Below are 12,352 nucleotides of genomic sequence, written 5' to 3'. Positions count from 1 at the left end.
CTGTTTTACTGGCTGGCCGAGAGTCACTGTGGGTCCCAGGAAGAGGGGTGCAGGACCGGACTCCCCCCCACTCCATGACACCCAGTCACCCAGTTTAATGAGATCCCTTTGTAACTCTTCGCAGTCTGCTTTATGAATATGTGGCACAGCACTGGTCCCAGTACAGACCCCTGGGGGACACCACTATTTATCTCTCCAGTCTGAAAAAATGACCATTTTTATTCCTACCCTTTGTTTCCTGTTTTTTAACCAGCTACTGATCCATGAGAGGACCTTCCCTCTTATCCCATGACTGCCTACTTTGCTTAAATAAAAGCTTTCTTGCTTTCCAGCCTGCTGACTCACTTGATGCAGTCTCTCCTTCAGTACTTGAACACATCACCGTGTGGCACTGAAATCCAGAACTGTATTGCCCAGATTTATGGTGTGCAATCTCTCTTAGAGGAAGATGGATGCTGACTGTTTCAATCACAGGCTCAATTTAGTTATTGTTGAGGTATGCAGAGGAAACAAAGGTACTGATTCCCCCCCACTATTCTGGAGAAACTGTACACTTTTCTCTCTGGATCAGTGACACCTGCTAAATTCAAAGCCTTTCTAAAAGAAGTACAACCCAAAAATAAACTGGTGGAATTGAAGTAACTCTGTGAACTCAATGGCCATGGTAAGTTTCTGTTTGTAGTTCTGTGAGGCTATTGAGGGAAAAGTTGTCAAAGTGTCTTCTTCTGAAGAGCGTTGCTGACAGATTTGCTGCTGCTCGCAACAGGTGTATCCAGCTTCAATACAGTAAAAAAGCACCAACGTTACTTAAACCCATTCTATAAAGTATGTTTAGCAAAATCAGTAATCTTAGATTGTGAACTTGGGAAATAAGCAACCCTGGGTGACTTACCACATCTCTCTGCACCTATTTTCCCTCCCCCTCCTTTGTCTGTCTTGTAGTCTAAATAGACAACTCCTCTGTGGCAGGAGTGTCTTTTACTCTGTGTTGGGGGGGGGAGGGGGTGTCCCAGTCTCAGCTGTCATACAAACAGGATTGGAAAGAGTCCGGTTTTAATTGGGAAGTGTGGGCACATGCTGATTTCACTGCAGACACAAAGCAATGGGCAGGGGAGGGGAACTAACTTGCTAACAACTGAAATTTTCAAATTGGCAAACTAAGAAAAATGCTGCTTGAGAACTCACTGGAGTTTGATTTAAGGATACTGACTGTGTATTTTCACATGCAATGTGATTTAATGGTTATGAAGCTTTAACTGTTTTGTATCTGAGTCTACTGCAGTGGTTTCCAACCTGTGCTCCAGTGTCCCCTGGGGATCTGCAGATTATGGCAGATCTCCAAAGGGGTCTGCGCCTCCATTTTACATCTTCTTCCATGTTGAAATCTACTGGTCTGCTGGCATTATTGTCTGACCCTCTCCCCTGCATCATTTCCTGCAACTGTGAACCTTTAAATCAATACAAAGAGGGGGCAAGCTCAGCAATAAAACACTGATCTTATCCACTGACATTATAAAAATAAAACTTGAATTCTGCCACGGCTAAAGCCATACAATTAGTAGTACTGGGGTAGCAGTACTTGCTTTGGGAGTAGCGTTACCAGGCCAGTCCCTAGCCACGCTTGGAGCAAGCAGGAGCTGAGCGTAGAGGTTAGGGATGGTTTTCTCAAACATGGTGATTATAATAAAAGCGAGACTGGGGCCATTCTCTCCTATGGCTGCAGTTTCCCAGAATTGCTTTATATGAAGAAGGCTGATGCAGTGAACAGCTTCTGTAAGAAGAAACTTTACCAGCAGACCTACAGATCTGAGGGAAGCGGGGGGAATGTCCATGCCATATGCCCTCCAAGGGGGAGTGGATTACACGCTCACCCCACAGGCTGTCTCATATGCACCAGCGGATTGGTGTGCCTGTCTCGTGTCCAGAGTTATGCTTATTACTTATTTTTACAGCACTATAGATGTGTAGTGAATTCAGTAAGAGGAAAATCATCTAATTTTTTAGAATACTGTTTATTGTCCAAAGACTGAATGTCCACATATGAATTATACAAAGCATCAGAGACATGCACAGTCTGCTTGTCATTATTCAACAACTTTCATGTGTTTCCAGCACAAGAAGGTCTCAGACTTCAGATTCCAGCAAAAAAACATATTGCTCCAAAAAAACCTAAACAAAACCCCCACCCAAAAGCCTTAAATTATGGCAGCAAGTTAAGTATTAAAAATAAGGAGTATCTATCAAGCAAAGATTTGAAAATAACTATAATGTAAACTTTTTATTTTTTTAAATATTTTGAATTGCTTGCATGGAAGAGGAGACTGGAGCTAGGAAGGAAGGGCAGAGAATGGAGCTGAGAACAGAAGACATAAATTAAAAAAGCCAATCAAGCATCCTTCATATACCTGACATACAGAGAGAGATTTTTGCAATTATTTTGTGTGAGGCTCACGTATCGTGTTTGCCAACAGCCATGATATTGCTGTTCAGCAAGGCCATGGAGACAAACTAGCAAGAGGCAAATGTATGGTACATCCCATCTCCAAATCCAACTTCTGAACACTTGTGCACTTGGCAGAAGAGGGGGATGGGAAGGAGGGAAAATAAACAAACAGAAAAATCTGGAGGACTCAACCCTCCACAGACTTTCTTGATACTCTTCCCACTTCATGTTGAATGCTTCCAATGCAGAAATGCATTTAAAAAACAAAATAAGTGCAGTTCTAATACCTAACAAGGAAATTAAAAAGTTACAGCACAGGAATGATACAGCAGATGCCAAAACAAACTGAAACATCAAAATCAAAACTAGAGCATCAGCAGAGACAGGAGTAAATGTCACATATGATATAACCATACAGTAAGCAAACAGGAGTCTTATATTGAATGGATTAGTTTTTTTCCCCTCTTCATTTTTATATATTGAAGTCACCCAGACTGGTCCAATATGACATCATTAAAATCTTACACCGATGCACAGCATGAAAATGCCCCTGAAGCTGGTCTGCAGGGATAATTTCAGGACTCTCCCAAACCTGCTTGGATATCTAGGTTTTATCTCACCGAGGTCTGTGCTGGCCACATTCCAGGTGGGCTAGCCATGCAGTGCTCTCTAGTGGCTCAGCAAAATGAAACCAGCTCCAAAGAAGAGGGAGTTGAAGGTGGCTGGGTGGGTTTCACAGAAGGCTCTAGCAGCCAGAGGCCAGGTATGTTGTGTGTGTGCACGCGCACCCTCACTGCATAGGAGAAGAGGGTCCAAAAAGCTTTACTTTTATCACAGCTCACTGCCACGAGCCTCACAACTGCAATCAGCAAACAGCCATAGTGGATAGAAAACTACCTCGTCCTGTGGGGTCTCTCACCGTGCTCTTTCTCGGCAGAGCACTTGGAATAAGCCTCCGATCGCCAGCTCCTGCATTCATGCACCTTGCTGGGAATAAAGGCTCTCGGCAAGGGAAGTAGCTATGGGTCATTGTTAGCACGCCACTGTCTGTGGGGCTAAAGTGCTCTCAGTTCATTGTCCTGCTGAGCAATGAATTCACAATAATACCTCTGCTGTCTGCATCATCCTACAGGCTACACGGTAACCAAGCCCTTCCCCTCACCTGGAACTTGGCATTAGCACTATGCTGACGGCACAAGCATGCACTAGGACACCGATCCGGCAGCTACACCACAGCAAGGCACACACATACCCACCAGGGGATTTGCTTTCTTTATTAAACTGCCAGGATGAAGGCGCAGGACCAAAGTCTGCAGGGGTCTCACGCATGCGCCACCCCAGAGGTCCAACCTCAGCACCCTCTAACTTGGAGGGATGCATGAAACAACAACACTGCTTGCAAATGAGTGAGACGGGGACCCTCTGGTCCCCCTCAAAAGATGCTGATGCTGGGGACCACAGGGACACTGTCAGTGCAAAGGGCCTTTATCTTACTTGACAAATGGCTAAGGAGACTTCACTAGAGCCTAATCCTTTCCTGGCCCCTGCAGTCCAGCTGGGACTCAGCCAGTGCTACCTTTCGCTGACTCTCCCGTCTAGCCCAAGAGGTGGGGGTGCGTGTGACCAAGGGAGCAGTGGGACTAGAGGGCTTACAAAGGAGATCTGGGGAATGTTGGTCTGTCCTCTGGCAGTGGAGAAGGCTGCTTGAAAAAGAGATGCCAATGTGCTGGGGGATCGAGGGGCAGGAGCTACCCAAAGCAAGGGACACTCCAGCCCCAGGTGAGGGGAACCTGGTAGGCCTGCTACACAGAATGAGACACATCGACCCTCGAGCATTCTGGTTTTCTCCAGAACAGCACTGGGATCTCATGGATCAAAGTCCAACCAGTATGAAGCCATCCCATGCCCCACTGCATCTGTGAAAGGAAGGAAAGGGAAAGCACTGCTGGGAGCTAAATACAATGGAGTGGCCCCTCATCCCACTTTGGAAGCACGTGGCATTTAATCACCCCGATTGGGACCCACTTGGGATACTGTATTTTCATGCTGTTTCCAGGAAGTGATGTCAGAGGTGGACCAGTCTAATTTCTTGCAGGCCTTTCTATTGGGTACTGGAATGCAGCTATTCAGCTTAGGGGTCCTCAATGTCGAGAAACTCTTGCTTGGGTGGGGCCACGCCACGGTACCATGCGCACGAGCCGTCGCTCCTCTTGATGCAGGCGTAATGCTTAGCCTGTCGCCCGTTTATGTTCTTCTCCGTCACCCAGTCTGTCCAGAGACATTCATCTGACGAGGAGACGAAGCACGGAATGGAGGGACAGCGGGAGATCTGCAGAAGAACAGACACCATTGCTGAGCATACACGGATGCCCTGCCTGGGGGAAGAGATGGACCTGCTGTGCCTCTGCCATCTCCCACATCGGTCATTCTGGGCTGGGGGATGGAGAGAGACCCGGAGCCAAGGAAAGCAACTCGCTAAAGTTCCAGGGTTAGAAGATGGGGCAGATGTCCCTCTTCCGCCTCCCTTTCCCACCCACCCTAGAGCCCCTACTCCCCTCTCCAAGCACACGAGGAGAAAGGGGTGGCTCTAAGGCCACGGTCTTATCTGTCCCCAACTGTCACTTGTTTCCATTGCATCCCTTGTCCACCTAGCCTGCAAGCTCTTCAGGGCAGGGCTGAGCCTTTGTCTCGAAGGGTCTGTGAATGACCGTTCAGCCCTGGGGCAGTCCCCCGGGAGTCAAACCTAGGCTGAATCCTGGTGAACACCAAGCACCTCACCCAATCCTTGACAGGAGTTTTCCCAAGAACAGGTTGGTGGGGGTTCCACAGCTGCTCTTAGCCCGTTCCAGGGCTTAGCTCTCCTTACACTTAGAAAGTTTTGCCTAACATGAATAGAACAGGTCACTCCTCTTCAGAAGCACCTGTGCTTTACCCAGCCCCCCAGGGACGGTAACTGAGCCACAAGAAATCCGAGCAAGTTTCTCAGGGTCACATAAGGGAGGCAGGGATCTGGGCTCAAGATGGTCCAGGCCCTTTGTTCCAGGCACTGGCCGCATGGCTCCTTTTAAGGAGACAGAATTGGGTCTTCCTTTTACTGAAGGTGAATTTCCCAGTGCTGAAGCCAAACATGGGATCTTTGCCAGGACAGAACTACACACAGAGCAAAGAAGTCTCTCTAACAGAGGAATCAGGACAGGACAGGTCTAGCTCTGTAAACCATCCTGATGGTGGCATGTCTGAGGAATGAGGCCAGCAGTTCATCTCCACACAGTACGATGCAAGGTGGACTTAGATTACATCCTTTAGACAAATACTCCACATCTGACTGCAACCAATCCATGCAGATACAAGCCTCCAGAGAAGTTACAGACAGCAGGAGATGTGGGTCTGGGGTGAGGGTGGGTGCACGGGAGAAGCCTGGCCATAGAGAGTCCAGCTTGCTCAGGGAGCAGAGTGGAGCACTCCGAGCAGAGGGGATGCAGCGAGATCAGGAAAAGAACAAAGAGCAGAGGAGAGTGGGGAACAGCTCCAGGATTCCCCAAAACTGGGGTCTGACTCCACCTTCACCATAGACTCCCTAGTGACCTTCAGCAACTCACTTCCCCTCAACTTCCCGGCCGTGAAATAGGGATGTTCGTCCTTCCATCCCTAGCAGGGTGCTGTGAGGGTACATGGGATGCTCAGATCCCTTGGGAATGAGGGCCTGGAAACAGCCCCAATTATGTAGTAAACTTTTCAAGGCAGGGACAGTATCTCCCTAGGTGGCTGTGGAGGGCCCGATCCCGAGTAGGGGCCCGTGGGCAGTACAGCAATAGGAGAACAGGCCAAGTGACCGTCATTCCTAGACAGCCCACTCTCTGCCTCTCTAGCAGTACCCCTCATTGGCCATTCCAGACAAAATCACTGGGTTTGCACCACCCTCAAGACTCTTACCCCTGCTAGGGGAGGCACCTGGCCCAGCAATGCACTGATCCCTCTTCAGATACAAACCCAGGCCTCGATTCAGGAAAGTATCTCTGCCGTTCACTTCAGCATGTGCTTTCCTGAGTCGCAGCACTGTATCCAGCCAAGGTCTCTCGACCCCAAGCCTTCTGATGGCCATGAGCAAGGACCCCAGAAACCTCAGAGCCCCACAAGCAATGGCAGGCTCCAGGCAGGAGTGCTCCCACTCTGCATACCTTGCACTCACAGCCCATCTGGTACCGCTGGTTCAGACTCTTCTTCTGGGTGGCACTCAGGGAGTCCCAAGGGACAATGAAGTCACACAGTGTGACGTGCATCTTGCCGTTGCCTTCGGACTTGCCTGAGGAAAGGTCATACAGCGCTTTAGTCTTTCTAGAGATACACATCCCATCAGGGCCTTGAGGGCGTTCGAACAGCACGAGCCCCAGGCAAGCAGCCCGCCCCTCTGGGGGGCTCTAGGGACATGCTGTGTGCTCCACACACAGTAATCCCCTTCTTGGGACACCGTCCCTCTTGGCTAACGCAGTTCACCACTGCCATGGCATGAGCAGCAGACTGTGGGCACGGGAGAAGACAGACAAATAAAAGAGCCCCGGAGAAGCAGATCATTGCTGTGAAGTACAGCCAATCAGTATGGGTGCGAGGCACCGGGTTCCCTTCCGGCCCCCCAGACCATGCATAGAGAATTTGCTCTAAAGAGCCCCGGGAGTTTCCCAAGCACCTGGGGTAACGTTCCACAGCAGGTCCAGCTCCTGGCCCACTTTCCCCAGAGGTCTCAATGCCAGTGAACTGCAGTGAAATTCGGGGCCCAAGGGCTTTCTGGGCCGGCCTAATTCAACCCCAGGAGTCTCTCCAGGGTACCTGTGCAGCAAGCTATGTGATGCTATCACCGAACCCCGCTGAGCCGCTGGCAAGCCCCCCTGGGGTCTTTCCCTGAGGCAGAGTGTGCTGGAAAAAGAGTTTATTGGTTTGTCCTTTCTGCTTAGCCCTTGGCCAGAGCTTCTACTGACTGCTCAGACCTGGGTCAGCTCTCCTGCCTCGGATCAGCACCTCCTATCCGCTTGGGTCCGCTCAGCAAACAAAGGCAGGAGGAAGTTGCCCTGGTCCACATCCCACTGCTTGCTCGGGCCAGGTTTTCCAGGAGGCTCCAAAGGGAAAGATGAGCTGAGCGCCTCTGGAAAGGTGGCCATCCCCGCTGGAGAGATCACAATGCTTGTGATGTCACACTCCACAGGGCCACTCAGCAGGCAGCCATGCAGAGGGGATAAAGCCAAGGGGGCTGTCCAGAGTCCTCTAGGCTCAGGGCCTTCCTATATGGATCTGGAGGACTTTATTTAGGGCTTGTTGATTGGCGCTTCTCCAGAGCCCGTGTTCTGAGCGAGCACATCCCAGGACGAGCAAGAGGCTACAGAGAGCAGAACACTCTCTGACAGCCCCCATCCAGGGAGAGGAGGAGACAGACATCACACCTAGAAGCAGACACTCCTGCAGCACCAGATGCTGGGGCCCACAGGGAGTGGAGTGGCCAGAAGAATGGACCAAGAGATGGATCCAGCAGACCTCAGAGAGCCCAGGAGAAACGCCTGGGTGAAGGCATGTGTGATAGCACTCACACTGCAGCCAGACTCTTTTCGGTGCACTTCTCCATTAGTGCCATTGGGCAAGTGCTGGACTTGGAAACGGACAGAGGGAGACTCCCGTGCTCCTGCCACTGGGACTGAGAGCTGCAGCTTCAAATGCTCCTGTGGGTTTGGCAGGACAGGAACACTATCCCCATTGCACAGACAGGGAAACCAAGGCTGAAAGGCCCCAGGGCGCAGCAGCCAATGTCCGAGCTGGGATGAGTGACCCTGGTGGCTGGCCCTGTGCTCTAAACATGATCATTTCCCCCAGGCCAGCATGGACTGGGCACCAGCTTGCAGACTGGTCAAGAAATGCTATTGACTGTTATTTCCCTAGGAGCCACTAGATGGTGCCAGAAGGGGCCCAGATGATCAGGGACCCTGCATGGGATGGGGAATGTGAAGCACCAGCCCAGTCACAGGGCAGGGCCCTGGCCCCATGGCCAGCATGGGAGCACCATGTGTGCTGTGCTCACTGCTCCAGGATCAGACCAGCGCTAAGGACTCTGGGGGTCCAGCGCAGGGGCCGGAGAGGGCAGCGCCGCAATCCTGACCTCTCCTGAGGTCCCATGGCCACAGCAGAGAGCAGGCCCCTTGGCTGTAGCAGGTTCTCAGTTCTGTGGCCTTTCCCTGGGCAATTCCCACTGCTCCAGGAAACCTCCCTATATGGGTCCACTCCCTTCGCCTTCCTCCTGCCCACACTGGCTCAGATCAAGAGAGTCTTTGAGATGCCCCAGTGTCCTGCTTCGGTTGGAGCCCCAGAGCCAGCAGTGGGGGCCATGCAAGCTCCTCCAGCAACGCACTTCCTACCTGCAATGAGATATTCCTTCTTCCCTCCGGTGTCCAGTGACACCCCGCACATAGCCGAGGAAGGAGCTGTGTAAATTAACTCTATGTCCTTGTCAGGTCCTTTAAACATCTAGTGGGAGGAGAGAGAGAGAGCACGAGTGCGCAGTCAGACAGGCGGCACTGCTTGGCCCTCACGCTGCCCCAGGAGCATGCGCACAGCAAGCGGGGAGGAAGCCGAGCTCTTGCAGTGCTGAGTGGTACTGACAGATCACGGCTGGGGGAGCTCAGCTCTTGCAGCCCATGCAGATGGGATCCAAGGGTGGGTTTGCTGTGGGGACCCCCTGACCCTGTTCTCATTCCTGCACATGCTCCATTTCCCTAGCACCCTCTTCCCACCTGCTCCCGCAGAGCCCGACTCCCCCAGGCTGGGGTCTTTACCTTTATCTGCTTGATCTCGTACTGGATCCGTTTGATTGGATTCCCATAAACATCATTCCCAGAATCCACCTCTTTTCCGGAGACAGCCTTTGCTCTGATCACTGCAACAGACAGACAGGATGAGCAATAGTGGGGGAACGGCCTCCGTTCCCCAGCCCTGCTGGCTCTGTTTCAGCCTGCCCATCCCCAGACAGGGGAGCTGCACTGAGGGGCAGTGCAATGAGCAGCTACCACCTGTGTTTTTAACAGTGCAGCCTTGGCCAGGATGGTTTCTGGTGCGATGATGCTGATGCAGGCCTCCCTGCTCCCACTCCATAGCCATTAGCCGTGGACAGGGTTGGCCGAGTTAGAACTGGCCTCTCCCTCTGGTTAGTTTGTTGTGCACAGTGGAATCAGATTGATGCTAGTGGACGCTGGGTTCCAACAGTTATTGCTGGTGTGTTTCTAGTGCCGCTGGCTTCCCTGCACCCCAGCCCTCCCCAACAGGCCTGCTAGCCAGATGGGGCTGCAGACTAACACCAGGGCAGACAATGGGGAATGTCAAAGGCCCTGTTGGTTTGGAGCCAGCACATGAGAATTCAATGACTTTACAGTGCAGTAAAGGAAACTGACCCCTTAGTTGTCTATTATAGGGCAGCAAAACAGGCTCCAATGCAAGGCCAGTCCCACACCTCAGCCTTGCCAAACTGGTCACCTGTAGGGTTTGGTCTCTGCCCACAGCTCCCAGGCAGGGACTGGCTCCTCCTCTGTGTGCAGCACCTAGTACCCAGCTTGTGCTACCAGAGGGCTGCTAACGACTGAAATCCCCTGTGCAGTGCCTGAGTGAGTTTTTCCACTACAGCCCATTCCAACCGTCCTTTGACAAGAGCCTCCACAAAATGCCTGAAACCTGGTCTGGAGGTAAGAAGCCGAGAGCACTGGGGCCAGCCTGGGGAGAAACGGTCTGGATTTACAAAGAGGAGCGTGTGAGAAGTGCAGGCTGGGCATGTGCCATGGGACCGTCATGGCATGCCAAGGCTCACCATTATACACAGCTGCTTCCAGTGTGTGCACAGCTGTAAGGCCCCAATCCTGCAAATGGGGCTGTGTGGAGCGACCCTCAAGTGGGCACAGATTCCTGACAGGCCAGGCCCCACACACTGGGGGCGGGGAAGGTCCTTCATAGAAAGGAGCTTAGGTCTTCTGGCAACCTCAGCCAAGCCTGCAAACTCTGCAGGCTGGAGAACTCCATGATTTTTCTTTTCCTTTCCAAGGCCATATATTAAATACGAAAGCCAGTGTTGAGACTCCACACAGCAGGGGAAACACAATCACGCAGCCCAGAGCAAGAGCAGCTTCCAGGGACTCCTCAGCACGGGCTGCTGCTTCTCCAGAGACTCCCGCACACAGCTGAATAGACGCTGCTTTGATCGCAGCCTGGCTTCAGACACTGGGCAAAGAGCTGAATAAGCAGCATCAGAATAGCTGGAAAAGCAGCACTGAGGAAATGCTGAGCTCTGAGAAAAGCACCAGAGCGGCAGGGGAGGATGAGGATAGAGGAGAGCAGGCTGGAGACAGAAGGGAAGGCACATGCAGGAGAAGGAGAGGGGCACAAAGGGAGAAGCCAACAGAGGTCCTCAGTTTCTTCCTTCTGGTTCACTAATTTTCCACAAAATCCATGAGGTTCTGCCCAGTGGTGCCCAGGCCATTCCCTGAAACGTTTTACTCGAGCGGCTGCCGCGTCATGTTACAGGCACACAGCTCCCTGCTGTCAAGCGGTGTGTACGGCCCGGCATCCCGCAGCCAAAACAGACCTTGCACAGAGACCAACGAAGATAGCTAGGAGGAAGGACGGGTAACACTGCAAGGCCAGCAGAAGCGGCACGTGGCATGGGGAGGTTTTTAAGAGCAGCAGCCCTGGTGTGAACAGAGAGCCCAGCTATGGACTGACAGCCCGGCCTTGCCACTGAGCTGTTAGTTCTGCTTCCTCTAGCAGCCGCTCTTAACCCAGCGTCTGCGTTTGAGATCAAGGGGACGCGCTGGCGGAGGAGCCTCCTGCCAGATGTCGGCTGCTGGAATGCTGGGTGGCCACGAGGAACCGCATCCTCCCTCCAGGCTGAAAGCAAAGCGAACCACATGATGTCACTTCCTCCCCAAGATGCCTGGAAAAACCACCCCTCGAGTCACAGCAGGCCTCATGGGGCTCTGGAAGAACAGCCAGGTAGGTGAGTCTGTCAGGGTGAGCGCAGCAGCTGGCAGCACGAAGGGAATGGGCCTGGCCAAACACCACAGACCTGCAGGCTCCAACCCTGGGTCCTGGACCCCAGTTCCCTATGGCAGCAGCTGCTCCACATCCGTGTGCCCCTCCTCCTAATGCAGCCTCATCGCTTTGCAACACGAGTGGCAGGAACAAGGGCCCATGTGTGGGCACAACTGATAGGGTGAAGGCTCCACCCCAGAGCTGGCAGCTTTCCTGTGATGATGCCACTCCCCTACGTGCACAGCGAGGCCTGCACTGAGGAGCCCCTCCTCTCCTGACTCTGCCCTGCTGGCAGGGCCGGCCTTAGGATTTATGGCGCCCTAGGCGGGACTGTTAAACTGGTGCCCCTGTGCCTGACTTGCTCTTAGCAACATGAACATAAGATTACAGTAGTGGAAAACTTGCCACATCCATGTTACTAAAACCAGTTTAACTTAATTAAGCACACTGTAATGCTGATGAACTAGCACTAAAAGAAAAAATTCTGATTTGACAGTATGATGCAAATATAATTTTTTAAAGTTTTCAACATTTTATTGGAAATTTATATGAAGAGGTATTGAAACAAGGATTTGTTTTTAATTAAAAGCAGTCTTTCTGGCTTTTTTGGCTGCAAAATCAGTAATAATGTCATCATATGACAAAGACAAAGTGATGACTTGTTCGATTGCAAGAATAGCAAGACCAGTCAAATGTTCCTGACTCATTGTAGACCGGAGATAGTTTTTAATGAGCTTTAGTTTTGAGAAACTCTGTTCTCCTGATGCTGCTATTACAGGAATTGTCAGTAGAATATGAGTGGCAGGTTTGCTGGTATGAATAAACTGTACAATGTCCATCATCGATTTTGCATGTGGC

At 51.6% G+C, this 12,352-nt stretch overlaps 1 protein-coding gene across 1 annotated transcript in view; it reads right to left on the bottom strand.

The window, feature by feature from the left end:
• Positions 1 to 1,993: 1,993 nt before the first annotated feature.
• The window catches only part of TIMP2 (TIMP metallopeptidase inhibitor 2), a 32,800-nt gene continuing 22,441 nt past the window's right edge, over positions 1,994 to 12,352 (bottom strand). Inside the window, exons 2-5 of the mRNA XM_030534095.1 lie at positions 9,256 to 9,356; positions 8,839 to 8,947; positions 6,622 to 6,746; positions 1,994 to 4,772 (exon numbers count right to left, since the gene is read on the bottom strand). Coding sequence (XP_030389955.1) covers positions 4,575 to 4,772; positions 6,622 to 6,746; positions 8,839 to 8,947; positions 9,256 to 9,356 — 533 coding nt within the window. The 3' untranslated portion in view covers positions 1,994 to 4,574. The remainder of the gene's footprint in view (positions 4,773 to 6,621; positions 6,747 to 8,838; positions 8,948 to 9,255; positions 9,357 to 12,352) is intronic.

The sequence above is a fragment of the Gopherus evgoodei genome, chromosome 15 (assembly GCF_007399415.2).
Source record: "Gopherus evgoodei ecotype Sinaloan lineage chromosome 15, rGopEvg1_v1.p, whole genome shotgun sequence".
In the NCBI taxonomy this organism is placed as follows: Eukaryota; Metazoa; Chordata; order Testudines; family Testudinidae; genus Gopherus; species Gopherus evgoodei.
The sequence above is the reverse complement of the archived record's forward strand: the minus strand, read 5'-3'. Positions and strand labels throughout refer to the sequence as shown.